General features: G+C 56.8%; 7 protein-coding genes across 7 annotated transcripts; 4 read left to right on the top strand and 3 right to left on the bottom strand.

Annotated features, from left to right (window-relative positions):
• Positions 1–750: 750 nt before the first annotated feature.
• On the bottom strand, positions 751–1995 carry SPBR_02889 (uncharacterized protein; the record flags this gene model as incomplete). Its single annotated transcript, XM_040761192.1, has 1 exon — positions 751–1995. One exon carries the CDS (start codon positions 1993–1995, stop codon positions 751–753), a length of 1245 nt encoding a protein of 414 aa, XP_040620838.1.
• Positions 1996–3124: 1129 nt separating this feature from the next.
• On the bottom strand, positions 3125–4330 carry SPBR_02919 (Rab family, other; the record flags this gene model as incomplete). Its single annotated transcript, XM_040761222.1, has 3 exons — positions 3125–3223; positions 3289–3363; positions 3431–4330. The coding sequence occupies 3 exons, from the start codon at positions 4328–4330 to the stop codon at positions 3125–3127; spliced, it is 1074 nt and encodes a 357-aa protein (XP_040620837.1).
• Positions 4331–7142: 2812 nt separating this feature from the next.
• Positions 7143–7754, top strand: SPBR_03263 (glycine cleavage system H protein; the record flags this gene model as incomplete). Its single annotated transcript, XM_040761566.1, has 2 exons — positions 7143–7269; positions 7351–7754. The coding sequence occupies 2 exons, from the start codon at positions 7143–7145 to the stop codon at positions 7752–7754; spliced, it is 531 nt and encodes a 176-aa protein (XP_040620836.1).
• A 489-nt stretch (positions 7755–8243) lies between these two features.
• SPBR_03016 (hydroxymethylbilane synthase) lies at positions 8244–9281 on the bottom strand (the record flags this gene model as incomplete). Its single annotated transcript, XM_040761319.1, has 1 exon — positions 8244–9281. The coding sequence occupies one exon, from the start codon at positions 9279–9281 to the stop codon at positions 8244–8246; it is 1038 nt and encodes a 345-aa protein (XP_040620835.1).
• Positions 9282–10166: 885 nt separating this feature from the next.
• SPBR_02636 (microfibrillar-associated protein) lies at positions 10167–11897 on the top strand (the record flags this gene model as incomplete). The annotated part of the gene is made up of 1 exon (XM_040760939.1): positions 10167–11897. The coding sequence occupies one exon, from the start codon at positions 10167–10169 to the stop codon at positions 11895–11897; it is 1731 nt and encodes a 576-aa protein (XP_040620834.1).
• A 3828-nt stretch (positions 11898–15725) lies between these two features.
• SPBR_03335 (cipC-like antibiotic response protein) lies at positions 15726–16152 on the top strand (the record flags this gene model as incomplete). Its single annotated transcript, XM_040761637.1, has 2 exons — positions 15726–15744; positions 15830–16152. 2 exons carry the CDS (start codon positions 15726–15728, stop codon positions 16150–16152), a joined length of 342 nt encoding a protein of 113 aa, XP_040620833.1.
• An 865-nt stretch (positions 16153–17017) lies between these two features.
• Positions 17018–18676, top strand: SPBR_02677 (tRNA (adenine-N1-)-methyltransferase catalytic subunit; the record flags this gene model as incomplete). Its single annotated transcript, XM_040760980.1, has 1 exon — positions 17018–18676. One exon carries the CDS (start codon positions 17018–17020, stop codon positions 18674–18676), a length of 1659 nt encoding a protein of 552 aa, XP_040620832.1.
• Positions 18677–19152: the final 476 nt, after the last annotated feature.

The raw sequence follows: 19152 nt of genomic DNA, 5'->3' as shown, positions 1-19152 counted from the left end.
CGAGACGAGGACACGGCCGCTATGAGATTATAGCGATAGTGTGTAGGGACCGCAAAATGCCTATCTAGCCTTGAAGTCTTTCGTCAGATCCTGTATTCTGCTGTACGGTGCTGTCGGTACCCGGGGAGGCTTACCTATGCCGCCGTTTGGCGGGGGGTCGTTGAAGGCCGATGCTAATCTCGTCGCTAGCAGGGGGACAGCAAGATTGAAGCAGGTGATGGTTATTTCGTGATGCTTCGAAAATGGGCGAATATGTATGAGGAAAGAAAAGAAGGTGTTGCTCGGGGTTGGGAATTCGCCGACCAGAGGGCAGGTGCGAACGGTTGCTGGTCGATGTGGCAGGAGGCGGAAGGAGCTGGAGTTAATGCGTGCGGAATGGACTGTCAGCGTGCCCTGGACGCAAGGCTCGTAAGCTACTGGAAACTCCGGCGGGGTCGTTTGCGTGCCGTTGTCAACTGCTGTAGTCAGGCGGGGTTAGCGTTCACCGTGTTCTCTGAATTGTGGGTCTGTTTACACGACAAAAACATCAACGGAGTGATGCGAAAAAGGTACATCTTATTACTCGTATCGTGCACCAATTATCAGGTCACTCGCGAAAGCCATTTCGACTCTTGTGCAGCAGACAGCGAAGCAACAAGTTCTACTCTCAATGCTCCATTATGAAACGAAGATATAAGTCTACCAAACACAGCCCGAGGAATAAGATACTGTAAAAACACATGCTGCAAAGCGCAGAAGACAGCTCGACACTCACACTGAGCCGCTGCCGGCCACGAGAACTTCCAATCTTCTTTCCTCATGACTCGGCGAAGGTGACTGCGGACGTGGTCCTTGCGAGGCCACAAACGCCATGACTGCGTAGAGGAAATTGTTGTCGAGTTCGTTATCCACCTTGGCCGTGCTGCCTGGAGCTTCACTGCGGTGTACTTCGCCGTTCTGCTCTGACCTTTCCTCTACCTCATTGTCCCGACTCTCATTAGTCTCCACAGCGTTGTCTTGAGCCCCACTCCCGTATCGCAAAGTGACAGAATGGTGCGGACTGGCTGCATGGGTTTCTTTGGGGACGAGAGAAGCCGCACTGTCCTTGGGCGGGATCTGTGGCGAGCTTGGAGCGAGGTAGTATATGCTCGGCGCGTTCGAGTGAATGCTTCCGTACTCGGAACGCTGCTCGCGATCCTCGCGCGGACGCAGCGCGACGATTGCCGATGATGGTAAGGAATCACTGTTGACCACGTTGACCCCATCGTCTGCATGGTCGGCTTCACCTTCTTGGGTGCCCTGGGCCATGTTTTGCTGGCTCGGTCCCATTCCCTCGTTTTCCTCGCAATCGTTGCTGCTGTGTGTTGTCGTGGCGCTGACCGTGGCCGGGTTCAAGAATGGGAAGCGGGTGGCCATGGGCCGACGTGGCGTGGGCGCCAGCAACGTTGGGTCTTGTTGATAACGAGCTTGGCAAGCGTCCGGCCCGCCAGGTGACAAGACAATGCTCTCTCCTCCCGCCGGCAGTGGTTCGAGGCTTCCGTTGGAGTTTGTGCTCGCTTCACGGGACAATGTCGATGCTTCCACCACAGTGATCGGATGCGGCCCCAGCCTGATGACCTCGTCATGGGCGAGTGCTACTTTGTTCTTTTTGAGCTGGCCGAACGAGCGGGACTTCGTGAGCCGCTTGCGCTGCTGCTGCAGCCATTCACGGGAGTTCCTGCGGCGACTTTTTTGCAAGTTTTGGGTCGTGCCTTGGGGATCGTTGGTCTCGATCTCTATCCGCATCTCACGATTAGCATCGATCTGCGGTATAAGCAAAGGAGAGGACATCGGCTCTGAGCCGGGTGCGGCCGTCGACGGGTCGTGGCTGTTCTCGAGAAACTGGACGAGTGTAGGATGGGGCTCCGTGTGGTCAGAGTCTCTAGCTGCCTGGGCAGCAGCATCGGCCTCAGCCTTGAGCTTGGAGAGACGGTTGAACCGGGAACCCTTGTAAGGTTTGCAACAGTTTTGTCCCATGATCAGATGGCAGGTGTCGCATAAGTTGGTCTTCGATTCGAACGCGTGACGCTTTGTTTTTAGAGGCCTAACCTCTTGCTTCTTGATAAAGGGGTGTATTACAAGAAGCCAGCTGGTAACCGCTTTGGGCAGTTTGGATTGGACGGTGGTATCATTGGATGTTCACCGATGCGAAACGGAGGAAGAGGCGACGAAAATGTCGAGTACACAAATGATCTATAAGGATGATACACATGTCGATGGTACAAGAAGCGGACAAAACAATTTGTGGCCCGGAGAGGCCGAAGAAAGACAACGAAAGGACAGAAGGTGTCGTGGCTAGTTTGTAACCAGAATGGAAAGTGCATCTATTTCCCATTTTGGTAATAATCATAATCATACACAGCTACAGGTTGCTCCTGCCAAAATACGTTGCCTGTTCAATGCCTTTGACTCGCTGCTTCCTTTTCCGACCAAAAAAAATAAAGAAAAGGGGTCGCCCAATGTGGCAAGAGGGCATATGGGAAAACGCTCAGAATGGTCTTATAATTTAAGTCGATAAACGCAGATATGCTCCAGCCCTCGTGCAATCCACAGCGAAATTTCAAAACGAGCGATTGGACAAAAAGTAAACGACGGGACTGATATATGATTGACAGATAGTGACACAGGGTTGAAGTAAAGGAAAGAATCGAAAACAAATCCAGTCTGCTGCTATGCATTGATGCATTGTCTGATATTTTTCCCTTTCCACCCACACTATCGTATTGCTGTGTCTGGCTTCCGCTTGCCAGTCCAGCTCCAGGGTGGTCTTGTGTTCACAAGGTAACTCCAGGCTATTGTCTGGCAAGTTCTTACACAACGATGTTCTCGTCTCTCTTCCTCTCTGTTTCTCAGATGAGCACAGCATGTTGAGGTGGTACTCCCTGGCTACTTACTCAGGCCAAACAGCCAAACAGCTTATTAACTAACAAAATGGGATAGGGGCATAAAGCATCAATTATATCAGGGTAAGTGAACGCAAAGAAAAGAATAGAAGACATAAAAATGATTTGTACGTTCCAGACAAAATGTTGTGACAAAGGAAAGCAGTGTTGTTGTTTGATTTGTTGGTGGTTTCGAAATGTTCAGTTGGGAATCAGGATCGATATTAGCACGACTGATACAACAGAAGTGGCTCTCCCACGTTTTCGATCTCGGGTATTGTGCACTTCAGATCGAATGCCTTGGACAGGACGATCTTGAAAATCTGCGAGTGGGTTAGTCGTTTGTATGTTGCTGGCTCAGAGAAAAAGGATAGGAATGGAAACGGACCTTTTGAACGTTGATGCTGTGACTCGTGCTGCTAAAAATGAGTGCAGCACGCATAGCCTTGGCGAACCGGCGAGCCTGGCAGTATTAGCATGGGAGTTTGGTTTCGTTCTTGTACTCTCCCACGCCATCGGGATGAACATACCTGGTTTGAAATCTCCTCTTGGTCCTCACGCGGGAAGTTGACAAAGTGGTCGTACTTGGTGCCGACCAGAATCGGAATGGCCGTCTTGTTGAAGCCGCGGCCCTGGCGGTACCACTCCTTGATGCTGTTGAGCGTGCTCTTGCGCGTCAGATCAAACATGAACAGGATCGCCACAGCGTCGTTGCAGACCAGCGGCAGCATGTTGACAAACTCGCGCTGGCCACCCAGATCCCAGATGCTGAACGTGATCTCCGTGTTGCGGATGCTGATTGTCTTCTCCATGAAGTTGACGCCAAGGGTCTGGATGTAGTCCTCGTCCCAGCTGCCCTCGACGTACTTGACCATCAGCGACGTCTTGCCGATCTGCGCATCGCCGACCATGCCCACCTTGATCACAACGTGGTTCCGTCCGCTGTTGGCCTCGGCCTGCCCGCCGCTGCTGCGAGAGACATGGTCCGGGTAACCGCCGGCCGCACCGCTGCCCGACAGGCCAGACGGTGGTCTGGAGATGGGATGCTGCTGTGCTTGCTGTTGGTGGTGGTAATGTTGCTGTTGCGGTGCTTGTGACTGGGACTGTTGGTGTTGCTGGTATGGGTATTGCTGCTGCTGCTGCTGCTGTGGATGTTGCGCGTACTGCGCCTGCTGTGACAACGGCGGCGTGGCGTACCGGTCTAGCTCATCGGGACCGCCGGCGGATGCGACGCCATAGCTGTGGCGTGGCGAGTTTGGGAGGCCCTGGTCGAGCGATTGGGACTGTGTATGGTGTGTCCGGCCGTTGTGGCCGTTGGTGACGCCCATATGCGGGCTTCCCTCAATACCCAGAGTCGAGTCGTCCTGGTCCTGGGACAGGAGGGCTGATGGGGCCTGCATCGACGTCGGGGTCGGGGGCTCGGCCTCCATTACGTCGCGGGCGTCATGGAACTGGGCCGGCGACCCTACTGAGAGCGTTGAGGAATCCAGGTTGGCGCTGTGCCCTGCGGGCCGACGGTCTAGATAAGATACAGTGGAAAGAGGGGTAGAGTCGCAACGGCTTCCGGCCGTGAAGCCAGTCGGTTCGTGAGGTTGTCGGGATACGGACAAGGTAGTAAGTAGACTGCCAGCCGAAGAGCACGAGGCTATACTTGTGAAGCCTTGGTCTCAAACGCGGTGGCCGTCACAGCAGGGTAGGAAGGGGATAGTCGTGAAGATGAAAGCCAAGGGATTCGACGCTGTGCTTGACGAAAGTGATACGACAAGTGCTGGAGCAAGAGGTGTGTCGTTGAAAACGAGGGATGTCGTGGGCGAAGAGGGTGAAAAAAGAGTGGGGGGACGACGTCAAAGTGCTCGAGGGGCGTGTCGAGAGTGGTCGTCAGGCACCGTGTCCACTCGCGTCAAACAGCGTGCATACGGTGTGCTCGTCGCGTCAGGTGTTGAGGGCTGGGCGTCGAGATAAGGTGTGCAATGGACGACGATGGTCGTTTGAGTTTCACGTATTCGAACGGCTCGAATTCATGCAACGAGATCCAGGCAAGACAGCAGCGGAGGATACTTTCGACAAGGCTTGCGTGAGTGTTCAAGGGAAGGAGACACCATGCAAGAGGAGGGAAAGAGTGGAGCACGATGGGTGCGGAAGGGGAAAAATAGGGCGGCCGAGCAGGCTTTCAGCACGTTGTATATTGCTAATACGGGAAAGAGGGGACTGGGAATGAGAATCAGAAGGAACGAAAGAAGCGACAGGAAAGAACGAACAGGGGATTTGAACGGTGCGAAGCAAAACCAACAACGTGCAAGTATCACAACTGCTTCTTTCCGGACGACGTGCTGAAAGAATAACACCAAACACGATCGAGAGACAGAAACGGGAAACTACGAAAGGAGAAAAAGGAGGAGGAAATGGGGAGGGAAAAGTTGGGCCTGGCCTAATGCAGGTTTACCAGCAGCGTTGATGCTAGACTCTGAATATTCGTGAGATGCGTGGAATTATGCTGTGCTTCCCCTTCTCCATACACGACTTTTGGTTGGCCAGGAACGATCGGACTTGGATGAGGGGGAATCGTTGTGCTGGCTCTGTTTATTTCATGGACAGCCAAGACCAGCGGACCAGGCCAGGCCAGGGGCACAGGAGAGCCAGAGACATGTCCGGACAGCAAGGAAGGGGTGGGGTGGTGCAGCCTCAAAAGGCGCGATGCACTTTCTAAATATCCTCTGCTTATTCTAGGTGTGCTCGTGCACTTGAAAGTCCCACGGGAGCTGTGCTTTAGTGGGCCTGCCGTGGGTTGGTCGTGATGGCGCTTACAGCAGATCACACGTCCAATAAGGGGCGGACGACTTGTGTTATTTGTTTACTCGGGCGTTGGAGGGCACGTCGATGAGCCGTCCCGACAGTATCTTTATTTATGTTGTGGTTGCGGTTGCTGTTGTTGTTTGCTTTCTTAAGTACCGCGTTTCCAAGGAGGGAAGTGCGAGCAAAAAGGCTAATGCCGGGAGACAAAAGCACGAGCAACTTGCTTTACACTTTTCACGAGACCAGCTGAAAACACCAGCCCATAATAAAACAGGCCTAAAACAGGCTCCCTAAGGACTGCTTGCTGCGATTTAGCGTCTGCTTTTGCCAAAGAGCCTGCAGGAACGCGCCACTGAGGCGGCCAAGCGAGTGGCCAAGAACGAATGGGAAGCCAGGATGGCAGTGCACTTTAACAGCGTGGAGACTCACGCGACGCGACGCGCCATGCCTGGAATGGGCGTCGGAGGGCACAAAGGCCATGAGACAGAAAAAGAGAAAAGACCAAAGTTTAGGAAGGCAATGAGCAAATACGAGTGAAAGACGAAGCCCGAAATATACACGATATGTATCGTACGGGACAAGGATGACGGATAGATGGGACAGGTGCGAAGAGCCGCTTTCATCTTTCTCTTCCATGCTTCTTCCCCTGCTGTGCGTCTTCTTTGCTATGGAGCAATACTCCGCGGCCAGGCGGATGGCACTGTCCCAATTTTAAATGTCCCAGCGGTTCTTTCACATGCCGTGTGCGAGTGAACAGACGGGCTGGCAATCTTGATGCTTTTTGCAGCTTAGCGCATATAGGTCTGAATTATCGGTTCAACGTATCTCGGAGGGTGATTTCCTGACGGGCCGCCAACTTGACTGTGATATTGTTGACAAGCCGTCAGGCTGTCTGGCTGTCAGGCCGCCACGGTAAACTTAGGTTCCATGTGAACCCAGGCATGAACTGACTAAGCAGACCAATTTGGCGCCAAACAGGAAGGTGCCTGCGACTCTGCCGCGGCAAACCGTGGTGCTTTCTCGTTTTAGTGGCATTTTCCCTCCTGGGATGCTGTCTCCTGCCGTTTGGGCCAGTGGTCCGGATTCGTCCGCCCTGCAGCCAATGGAAACGGAGCTTTCGTCAGTCGAGCAATTGGCAGCCATGCGTTACAGGGAAGGAGCTAGCCCAAGTCAAGAAAGACTGCTCAGATAGGAAAAAACCTCCACCCAAGCTCCGCCGTATCTGACAAAAAGTGCCCAGTAGCAGCGTTTTTCACACCTTGAGCCGGCGGCGCTTTCCATTGTCGTTCCGACTTGCTGCCCCTCCCATTTTGAACTCACTCTCGCCAACCGCTTCTTAACGACCGCCTTTTCTACAGCCACCTCGTCAACGGTCTCCTTTTTGCTGCGACATTCACATCAGCTCTCCACTCCGACTCCTTTCCGACCACCGAGAAACACACATACACAATGGCTGCCTCGATTGCCCGCTGCTGGACGGTGGCTGCCCGGACATCGGTCCGCCCAGTGGCCCGGTCGGCCGTTCAGTTCCGTCCGGCCATGCCTTCTGCGCGAGCCTTTTCTGTTTCGGCACAGTGTGAGTTTGCGGAGGATTTGGGGCGTGAAGCCATTCGCAGGATGCATACCGTTTGCGTGGGCTCGTACTGACCGCTTCCAGTCAACGTCCGGCGATACACCAAGGACCACGAGTGGGTCGACCTGAACGCCGACAACACGACGGGCGTGATTGGCATCTCGGAGTTCGCCGCCGAGGCGCTGGGCGACGTTGTGTACGTTGAGCTGCCGGCCGAGGGCAAGGAGGTGGGCCAGGGCGATGCGATTGGTGCCGTCGAGTCGGTCAAGTCGGCCGCCGACATCAATGCGCCGATTGCGTGCAAGGTGACGCACGTCAACACCAGCCTGGAGGAGACGCCCGGCACGATCAACCAGACGCCCGAGGACGATTCGGCGGGTGGCGGCTGGATTGCCAAGGTGCAGGTGGACGAGCAGGGCGTCAAGGAGTTTGAGGAGCTGATGAGCGCCGACGAATACAAGGCATTCACTGCATCGGAGGACCACTAGAGTAGACGGCGAAGGCTGACCCAGCGTACGAATGCATCACCTTTCTTTCCATCTTCTTCTTGGTTGTTTAATGGCGTTGGTGCCACTGCGTTGGTGGGAGAGCTGAGATCCATTTCAACAATTGCGAGGCTGGATAGCAAGGGTAAACGATAGATAGACTGACAGAACAAAACGAAAAGAAAGCCAAGACTGGGCCGACGTCGAAAGACGGACCTATGAAAACAAAACGAAAACCATGAATCATACGCACGTCCAAACGATGCAACAATGGCGCGAGCAATCTCACTTCAACGATGACCTGGGGATTTGTATTTTAGAAACTCAACGTACATGCAACAACGATCTTGTCATGTCCTAAAGAACCCTTTTGTGACCTTACGCCTTTTTTCCCTTTTTTTAGCCTCGTGACTCATGATCGCGCAATATGTTCATATATATAGCGTATGAGAAAAGTTCCTCCTCTGATCCAGCGTCACTTCACTGCATGGTCTACGCCGTCGGCGCCGGCACAACCGCCGGGGGCGGCACCCGGTTCTTGTTGATCTCGTCGAGGATGGCCTGTGCGCCCATCTGGACCATGGTGCTCGCCACATGCAGGCCCAGCGCATCTGCCTCCTCGACCGTGGCCACGCGCCGCTTGGCCGCCGAGTTCACCGCCTGCCGGCCGTCCAGGCTGACCACGGTCGCCTTGAGCTCCAGGTCGCTCTTGTCGTCGCCGCTCCACTGGCACTCGACGCCGATCGGCACGCTGCAGCCGCCCTCGAGCGCGCGCATCACGGCGCGCTCTGCCGTGCACTCGAGCGTCGTCGGCTTGTGCAGGATGGGGTCGAGCAGCTTCTGCGTCTGCGCATCGCCCTCGCGGATCTCCAGGGCGAGCGCACCCTGGCCGACGGCGTACAGAGTGCCCGAGGTCGAGTCCTGGAGGTACTGGGAGATGCGGCCGTCAAACTTCATGCGCTTGAGGCCGGCGGCGGCCAGGATGATGCAGTCGTAGCGGGGGGCGTCGGCGGGGCGGTTCGGGTTGACAGAGTCGTCGAGCTTGCGCAGGCGGGTGTCGATGTTGCCGCGCAGGTCCAGGAAGGAAAGGCCGGGGTAGCGGCGCTTGAGCTGGGCAGACCGGCGCACGCTGCTGGTGCCGACAACGCTGCCCGCGGGCAGCTGGCCAATTTCGGTATACTGGCTGCCGACGGGGAAGATAACGGCGTCGCGGGGGTCCTCACGGTCCAGAATGGCGCCGAGGATGCAGCCGGCGGGCAAGGCAGTCGGCATGTCCTTGGCACAGTGGACGACGAGGTCCAGGTCGCCGGCCACAAGGCGGGCCTCGAACTCGGAGGTCCACAGGCCCTTGCCCAGGTTGGGCAGCGGGGTGACCTTGTCGCGGTCGCCGGCGGTCTCGCGAGCGTCAATGACAAAGTTGACGCCCGGATTGGCGGCCTCGAGGGCAGCAACAACAGTCTCGGCCTGGCGCACGGCCAGCTTCGAACTGCGAGTTCCGACGCGGACGGTCGTCGGGGCCGAGGAAGCCATTGTGGCGTGTGGTCGTGTGCGGGGTGTATAGGGGGAGTCGGAGGTGGTATGGTCTTGGTCTGACAAGACTGTAGTCTGCTGGGAGCGTTGCAAGCAACGCGCGTTTCTCGTCAGGTGGCTGGATGTTGTTTCGGCAAGGCTAGAGATTTTGTAGACGGTATGGGCGCAAGTCATTCGGCACTGACCAGTACCTGTTGGGGGCCTTTTTGGTGGGGTAAAAATCCAATCGCCGGCCGAGCCTAGCCAAGACACCGTGGAGAATCCCGCCTCTCTGAAACTGCGAGGTTTCGAAATAAATTGCTAGCAAATGACGAGGGTAATGCAGGTCAAAGCCGGTCTGTAACACTCCAGATGTTGGTCCACGAGCATTTAAAAATTCGACATATGCTGCGATGGGTTTTAGGCCATCTTTGCTGTATAAGTGAAAGCCTGCATTTGTCACCAGAAGCTAGAAAACAGGGCGGACACGCTCAGACTTTTTTAATTTATACTTTTAGACGTCATTGGAGCTTTTGAATATAGCCTTGTATCCTGTTTCACCGTATTTACATTCTCAACTTTCCGTCGTTGTGTTGGTATTTGAATGTCCCTGGACTTGCATGTGAGATTGCTGTAAAGGTCCGGCAGAACGCTGTGGGTGGTGGTTAGTGCCTGGGTGGCACACTAACGCCGCTATCAACCAGTGGGTTACAACAGTGCTGGGCTGGATTAGTGATAAGGGAGCCGTGAGTCCTTATCGCTGATCGCGGACTCAAATTGTTAGACGCTGGATATTGCGTTCTGTGACGTTTCTCGCATCGACACATCCACATCCACGGCACCACACTGCCAACAACGCCCAACGTCGCCGCCCATATCGAGAACGCTCCACAAGCTTTTGTCAGTATGCCGCCGAAACCGATGACCAGGATCGTGCGGCCGGCGCGGCATCGGGCAGGCAAACCGACAGGCGTCGACTCGGACTCGTCGTCGGAAGAGGAGAGCGGCAGCGAACAGGTCACCACGGCGGCCTCCAAAGCAAAGCGGCCGCCTCCAACAGCGTCTTCAACTGCTTCTGCACCGAAACGGACGGGGCCCGGACGCGTCGTGACACACGCGACGCTTGCGAGTGCCATCAGCCAAGACGACGAGCAGCGGAGGCGGCGCGCCGAGCTGGAGCGGAAAGCGGCCGAAGAGGGCTTTGTCACTGAGTCTGAGGACGAAGTCGATGGCAAAGCCCAAAATACGAATGCAAAAAATGGCGACGACAGTGGGAGTGGGGACGAAAGCGAAGAGGACGACGACGATGACGAGAGCGACAGCGACAGCGACGAGGAGAGCAGCTCAGACGACGACCTTCAACCACCCAAGTTTGTCCTGCCCAAGTATATGACAAAAGCACAACGAGAAAAGGTGGCCGCCGCCTCGTCTGCGCCAAAACCAGACTCAAACGAAGACGAACACGACGAAGAAAAGGCGGAGCGGGAACGCTTGGCGGCGGCTGACGCGCTCGTCGAAGAGCAGATGCGCAAGCGGGCCGAGGCGCGCGTGGCCAGCAAGAGCAAGAAGATGTGGGAAGACTCCAACGAGGCTGCCGCGGCGGCGGCGGCGGCGGCGGCGGCAGCGGCCCTTGCGGCCAAGGCCAAGACCAAGGCTGAGGCCAGCTCGGGCTCCGACGAGTCGGACGAGGACGACGAGGGCAACGAGGCCGCTGCGTCGGCAGCGGCTGCAGCGGCTGCGGCCGCCGCCGCACTGCTCGATGTCGACACCGAGGACGACGTCGACCCCGAGGCCGAGTACGCCGCGTGGAAACTACGCGAGCTCAAGCGCATCAAGCGGCAGCGCGAGCGCATTGAAGAAAAGGAAAAGGAGCTTGCCGAGCTCGAGCGGCGCCGCAACCTGACCGAGGAAGAGCGCAACGCCGAGGACGCCGGCCTGCTTGCCAAGCAGCGCGAGGAGAAGGAGGGCCGCGGCAAGATGGCCTACATGCAAAAGTACTACCACCACGGCGCCTTCTACCAGGATGCCAGCGCTGCCGAGGGCCTGGACAAGCGTGATCTGATGGGCGCGCGGTACCAGGACGCGATCCGCAACCCGGACCTGCTGCCCAAGGCGCTGCAGATCCGCGACGTGACGAAGCTGGGCAAGAAGGGCGCGTCCAAGTACCGAGACCTCAAGTCGGAGGACACCGGCCGTTGGGGCAGCGGGCTGCTGGACGACTACCGGCCAAACCAGAACAACCGGTATGACTCGTGGGGTCGTGAGCGTCCAGGCTACGTGGAAGGTGGTGGCGGTGGCGGTGGAGGAGGATACCGCGACCGCGACGATGGTGAAATCAAAGGTGCGAATGCCATTCCACTGGGCGAGCGCAAGTCCCACACGAGCAGCAAGCGTGACGATCGATACCGCGACGATCGGGATAGCAGCCGACGGGATGTAGATGACAGAGATCTTCGACGTCCAGCATCGAGATCAAGATCGCCACGACGCGACCGCGACCGCTACAGTGGCTCTCGGGACGAGCGGAGGAAGCGGTCTCCGCCATCACGAGACCGGCGAGACAGCCGCGACCGGGACAGAGACCGGGACCGGGATCGACACGGTGGTTCCGACAAGAGGAGGAGGGTAGAGACATAGCCGGCTTACATCTTCATCAACACCATACATTTCAACGCAGCTCTACCGTACTGGCGGCAATTACCCCAACGCCGAACTTGGTATGAGACATCAGCAGTCTCCGCATCCTCTGAACGCTGTGCCATCACATCTCAACACAGTCGACCATTGAATTTTGCTTGCGAGACGGCAGGTTTCGATGCGAACATGAAAGTCCGGCTGGCACTCTCCCAAGGCTTCCGTTGTTCATTGGTTTCCACCAGGTTAAGCATGGCTTTGGGGGCTGCAGTAGCCTGCCCGGGAGGGAGCCCCATTCAACAAGAATATGGATGCTGCATAAGCTCAAGGCTGTTGTAGCTGTGGAGCATGGCTGTCCTGGGGTCGTCCTTTGACTGTGCGAATATTGCTGGTCTCCAGCCGGACGGGGATCCAGGACCGTCTGGCGTGTCGGCCTTGGCTGATGTACACAAAGATACAAGAATGCCATCAAGGTGACCTGTTGTCTTTACTCCTCCCTTGCGTAGCTCCCTTGAACTCGAACAGTTTTCAGACGATCTATTCGGTGCCTGGTCAGAGAGCTTGGAAACAAGACACAGGCATAGGGCGTCAGGGTCAGGATTAGCACATCAAATCTAGCTCGCAGCTTGTCCAAAGCTTGTTATTTGGTCCTGCATTGAAACGTTAGTTGCAGGGCAACGTCTGTATGTGTCCCTGGGCGGAGAATAGTTACAACATACTGCCTGCAGCTGGAATCGACATTTCGGAGACGAATAAAGTAGCCTAAAAATAGAAGGCACTTTATACTGTGTAGATAGTTTAATAATACTTACTTTTGACTATTTCCACTGTGGGGTTACCTACATAGTATCAGGCATGGCCACCGCGTTCAAGACGCCTAACACTTGCAACATTGAGCCACGAGCTAGTGGGACCATTCAACGAGACCCAATCGACACTGAGGAGAGGATGCAGGGCCCGTTTCACGGTGTCCTTTCGCATATGGAGGGACGCGAGGTCCGTGGACGAGGCAGCCGCGTATCGCCGGCCGGAGGCCCTTTTGCTGGCGGCCTCTGGCAGTTGTGCTTCGCCCCTGCCTCTTGCGGATGAGCCCATGCTTCCATGGAAATGAAAGGGGCAGAAGGGGAAAGAATGCTCAAAGGGTTCTTAAAGAGCAATGGCTATCGACGGCCGTGCCTTCCCTTCCGCTTTGTACATTGTGAACCACACTACGTAAAGAGAAGGTGTCAGGGGTAACAAGAAAGCAAGAGCAGGAGGGGTCGGCCGCAGCGTCCTGCCTCCTCCGAACGGATGTTGCCATGAAGAAGACGTGCTATGCATCGCCCTCTTTTCACCAAAGATGCCATCACGCCATGGAGTGACGCTGGCGCATGAAACGACACGACGCGATGGAGCAGCAGTGCAGTCAATGTATGTCAGATTCAGATTCAGATTCAGATGCTGCAAGGGATGCTGCAAGGCCGGCGTGTGCTGTTCCCATTGGCCCGCCACGAAGCTCGCTCACCCCACGCCGCAAATGCCATGAATTGCTGCGTTCGACGCCTTCTCATGAGCTTGTTTCAGGTGCTCGTGATGTAATGAGGGACAGTGACAGTGCAACCACCAGGTGGCAGATTTGAATCTAGCTAGGATCGGCAGTTACTCACATCGATCCGTGGGACCTCGGACCCACGGAAAGCTGAAGAAACGCATAGAAATCACAATTTAACAGTTGACAGATACCAAAACAGGGAACAATCGCGAGTTCCTCCAGTGCCTCAAAGACTACTGAACCAGCGAACTCCTATGGCTGGCTTGTGAAACGAGACGGCGCTGGCACTACGGAGACTTAGGGACGGATGTGATGTACTATACGGAGTAAGACTACACTAGCTCCTAGTAAATAAACTGGAAGAGACGGGCCTGGCCCAGCTGAAGCACGAGCTCCGCAGCATAAACGCCATCTATCATCGGCGGTGCATTTTGTCGTCAATTGGTCTCTTTGGACCCTCCCCGATTGAACAGATCTCGCAGTTGGTCAGCACTGCCGTATCTGTGATCAACGTGGAGGTGTCTCGACAGACAGTATGCGTCAGGCAGTGGAGGATAGCGGAGCCAATACAAAGGAAGTTCATCTGCTCTGAGCGGAAACAGAACGAGCCTTGCACACTTGGCTTCAAAAGAAGGAATTGAAGCTGGGAATAAACGGCACACTACATCGTAGGAACAGTAAGATCGACTTCTAACTCGACCAAACTCACCCAATCCACAGCCCTCGTTGCCTGTCGAGCCTGTGACGTCGAGTGCAACCCTGCGAGCCCCTTCCATTTGGACCCCTCCGAGAGCTTTCCTACACGATGGACCTCCATACTCCAATGGCATCCAATACGACAGCTCAGGGTCGACAGGGTTGACCAACACCTCTCAGCTGCGTCGTCATCTGCTGCCTCTTCTGGCGACATCAGACTGCACATCGCAGTAGTCTAAATCGCTTGGCAAAGGCCCTGATCAAGTGGCCACTCGAGCCACTGAAGCGAGTGCCAGCTGACAAGGTTCCTTGGCAACAAAACAAACACACCACATGGGCAGCGCGGCAGGACAGGAACGCTGCAGAGGACAACTGGACAAGCTGACCAGTGACTTTTCGGAGACGCGCTTGGAACAACAAGCATTGCGGGTGGCCTCTTGGCAGGGTATTGGCACCAAATCGACAGGGCTGCCACGGGCGGAGGAAGATCGGGGGCAAATGGGGGGAGCCAAGAAAGAGAGCTATGGGGAGCTTGTCGTTGCCATCAGGGTTTGACTTTGAACGTACTTTCTGTTGAGCAAACGTAAAGCATCCTCTCTGTCATTGTTCACTTGAACGCCTCAATGCTCTCCTTGCAGGAATGGTCTACTGAGCACCGACAATGCTAGGACAAAGTAGAGTTGCTGCAACATGCATTCGCTGGCTGATGCTGAACTAACGCCGCCAGTGATGCAGCAAAGGACAAGCGTCGGCGCGATCGGGAAGGGAATACGTAAAAGGGGGTGAGGATGAGGGGCAGGGCCAGCAGCCAACAAGAAGGAAAGGAGGGGTCCAGGTCTGGGAATCTGTGGATGGCCAGACGACGACAGCGCGACAGACAATCAGCTAGGAAATGACGAAACGAAACGGGGCGAAGAGAGGCGGCAAAAGGAGGGCGCCAAAGAGAAGCAAGCAGGCACCGCCACCTCCGTCTCTGTTTCCCCTCGCGCCTGCCGTTGGTGAGGAAACAAAGACGAGCAGGCAAGCGCCAGTGATGCAAGCGAGGCAAGTGATGCAAGAGCGAGTGAGGAGCCAAAAAAAGAAATCGCGCGAAACACATCCGGGCGACGAAGCATGAAGACCAGCGGCGCAAGCAAACAGGGATGGGCTTGGAAACGATGCGTCCCCCCCCCCCCCCGGTCTCAGCCCGTCCACCCAACGAGGCCCTCGTTTCGTCCACACCACTTGCATGTGGGGTGAGCCAGCTTCGTTGCTGCAGAAGCTGTCTCCTGCCAGGTTGTGAGGTTGTCTCTTCGGTCCCTCCTGCCCTCCTTGCGATGTCCCAAGTCGTTCCTGCCTAGTTGGTGCTGCCCACCTTTTTTGTCTGCAGCTATGAGCTAACAGGTCGCGGTTCAGTCGTGGGTCAAAGTGGTACGAAAGAGGGGTGAAGCTTGGGATCTCAAGTCGACAGGTATTCTGTAGTCAATGGGTATTTAAAGTCCATCTCCCTCCCCCTCATCGTCCCCCCTTTTCCCTTGTCTCTCTTCTTCTTGTCTTCATCCACACATCTCTCTATACACTACACTACCAAAGACTTTCACACACACCACCCCCTCACATTCAAAATGGGTTTCTTCGGTTTTGGTAAGACCCTTCTCCAGCTCCAACCTCACACGACAAGGGGACATGAACACATGGACAAATGGGCACATGCACTGACACTTCTCAGACGAGTCTCGCGATGCCCGCGACCAGGTCTACAACAATGACAACCACCACGAGGGCTCCCTGAGCCACGAGCTCCTGGGCGCCGGTGCCAGCTTCGCCGCCATGCACGAGTGGGAGAAGCACCAGCGCGCCGAGGGCCAGACCGTCAGCCACGGCTTCGCCAAGGAGGCCATTGCCGCCTTCGCCGGCGCCGAGGTTGACAAGCTCGTTGAGACCAAGGGCCTCGACTTCATTGACCGCGAGAAGGCCAAGCACCACGCCCGCCAGAACGCCGAGCAGCTGTACGACCAGCAGTACGGCAACCAGGACAACTTTGACCCGTAAGTTGAGCGTCGAGGGCTGAAAGAACCAATGCATCATAGGCTAACATGACAACCCACAGCAACCGCCCCGGCCCCAACTACTAGATTGTCCTAGTACGACGATGGCATAAAGTTTAACGGTCTGCCCTTTATGAATTGAAATACCTGAAATGAAATAAATTTGGATGATTTACCATCTAGCCGTCAGACTGTTTCTGAACGAGCAATTCAAACGAAAACGGCCACGACATAGGTGTTTGTTATGTGAATGTGAAGTCTAAATGGAGTTGCCAAGCATTGCAGATGCCAAGCACAGCCCGATCTTCCCATTGCTCCAATGCTGTCATCTCGTCGCTCCCAATCGTAGGATATGTCACAGCATTCGCGTCTTGTAACACAAGCCACCACCTTTGCCCGTCATAAACAGCTCGCGATCGACATCGGACTGCTGCAGCTTGGGCGTCTTTTCGAACCACGTCGTTAATCTACAAAATACGGCTACAATGGTTCAGGGGCAGCGTCGTCGTCAGGGAGGGAGGGGTCAGGGCATTCCAGGGGACATGTCCAGGGACAAAGAGGGGTAAACCGGACAAGACCAGCTAAGCTACGGCTTCGGTGAACGCGACGTAAAGACGCGGCGTTTCACTACCACGTCATCGGCTGCCGCCAGCAACGCCCCACTTTCAGCACTTATGGTATTAAATGACTAAGCCGTTTTGATCACGTGATGGTACGCCAAAAGCAACTTCTTATCGTACCTTCTTATCGTGAACTGCATACCGTGAACAGCTCCACTAAAAAGTTTTCGAGACAGTTGATTGCAATTGGAGTGTGTGGATTGCTCACCAGAACACGACACGACACGGCTGCTGCCCCCATACAACAACATGTCAACCTCTTCCTCCCCGTTTCTCGACCCGGGCCCGTGCACCCGCTCCAATGCCCTCGCCATCGTCCAGCTCTCGCGCGACAACTACCAGCCCATCTACCTCCACGATGCCGCGGGCCTCGAAGTCGACGGCTATGCCGAGGGCGCCGTGCTCAACACACGATTTGGCTCGTTCCCGCACTCGACCATGATTGGTGTGCCATGGGGCTCGCAGGTGCGGGCGTCGATCGTGGACACGGGCTCGCGCGGTCGGAAGCGGAAGCGGGCAGCGGGCAGTTTGGGGGCCGTGGGCGGAGATGCCACTGCCGCAGTTGCTACCGAGTCGGCAGCAGCCGAGTCGGCAGCGACGCCACAAGACAGTACACCGGCCGACACACCAGCCGCGACGACACCGTCGACACCAACGGCAACGACAGCGACTGGTGCCGCCCGTCCTCCTCCTCCACCACCACCACCACCCGCCACCGCCGCAAGCGGTTTCGTGCACATCCTGCCACCGACGCCCGAGGTCTGGACGCTCAGCCTGCCGCACCGCACACAGGTCGTATATGCCAGCGACTACAGCTACATCCTGCACCGTCTGCGGGCACGGCCGGGCACGCACCTCATCGAGGCCGGCTCGGGTAGCGGCAGCTTTACCCATGCCTCCGCACGGGCGGTCTACGGCACGTCGACAGCCGCCACCAAGGGCGCCGCGGCGACGCCAAAACGGCCGGGCCACGTCTACAGTTTCGAGTTCCACAACGAGCGGTACCAGAAGATGAAGGCCGAGCTCAAGAGCCACGGGCTTTCGGGGGAGGGCGGGGACGATCTGGTCACCCTGACCAACCGCGACGTGTACGGGCACGGTTTCTTGCTGGACGACGGCACGAGCCCCGAGGCCGACGCCGTGTTCCTGGACCTGCCCGCACCGTGGCGTGCCCTGCAGCACCTGACGCGTGCCGCCACGGCCGACGGCAGACCGTCGGCCCTCCACCCGCGCAAGAGCGTCCACATTTGCACCTTTAGTCCCTGCATCGAGCAGGTCACGCGCACCGTGTCGATGCTGCGCCGGCTGGGCTGGACGGACATTGACATGGTCGAGGTGGCCAACAAGAAGATTCTGGTGTACCGCGAGCGGCCCGAGCTGGTGAGCGGCAAGGCCAGTGCCGGTGCCGGCGCGGGCGTGGGCGGCGGCAACAATGTGCCGGCGCCGCGGGACGTGGGCGAGGCGGTGGCGCGGCTCAAGGCGATTGAGACGCGCACGCGCGAGTACAACCAGCGGTTCTGGCAGTCGCGGGAGGCTGGCACTGCTGGTGCTGGTGCTGGTGCTGGTGCTGGTGCTGGTGCCAGTGCAGCCGCCGACGCTATGGACGTCGTCGACAAGGCCAAGGAAGAGGGGCCCGCGCCGCAGGCGTTGCCCCCCACCAAAGCGTGGCTGGACGGCCGCCTAACAACGCGCGTCGAGCCCGAGGTCAAGACGCACACGTCGTACCTGGTGTTTGCGGTGCTTCCGCGCGCGTGGACGGCCGAGGACGAGGCGGCGGCGGCGGCGCGGTGGCCCGTAGGCCGCGAGCAGGCCGTGATCGGCGCGGTGCAGCGGGATGTGCGCAAGGCCCAAAAGCGGCTGCAGATGCAGAACAAGAAGGAAAAGAAGGCACAGGAGACGAAGACATAGATGGGACACAGACAGCGGGAACAGCACAGGGGCATGCGGGCCAATGCAGGCGGTGCCGCCATACTTGCATAGCGAATGATTTTCTATTCTACATGTTGATGCCAATTGCATCGAAACGCACGCGATCGTGATGTCGGCATCCTTGAATGACACATACTACACGCTGGGAGAATTGCGCTGCTGGGCGACTGTCGCACCAAAGGCGTTCCCCCACTGGCCATTTTGGGGAAGGCTCTAAGCGGCCGGTCGCGCCCTTTGGCATCTGCCGCCGAGACGTCGTATTCCCGAAGCGAAGCCGAATGCGAGAAACCTTGTTGGAACGCCCGGTCGTCCCCGCATCCACATAACGCAACGGCGCATATTGTCCGTATTCGCATTCTACAAAAACCCTACACCGCGCCCTAAACCTCCTGACCTAACACCAGCGCCAGCCTTGACATTGCCTGCGCCGCCCCCCCCCCCCACCACCACACGCC

Source organism: Sporothrix brasiliensis, assembly GCF_000820605.1.
Source record: "Sporothrix brasiliensis 5110 chromosome Unknown Cont17, whole genome shotgun sequence".
NCBI lineage: Eukaryota > Fungi > Ascomycota > Sordariomycetes > Ophiostomatales > Ophiostomataceae > Sporothrix > Sporothrix brasiliensis.
The sequence above is the reverse complement of the archived record's forward strand: the minus strand, read 5'-3'. Positions and strand labels throughout refer to the sequence as shown.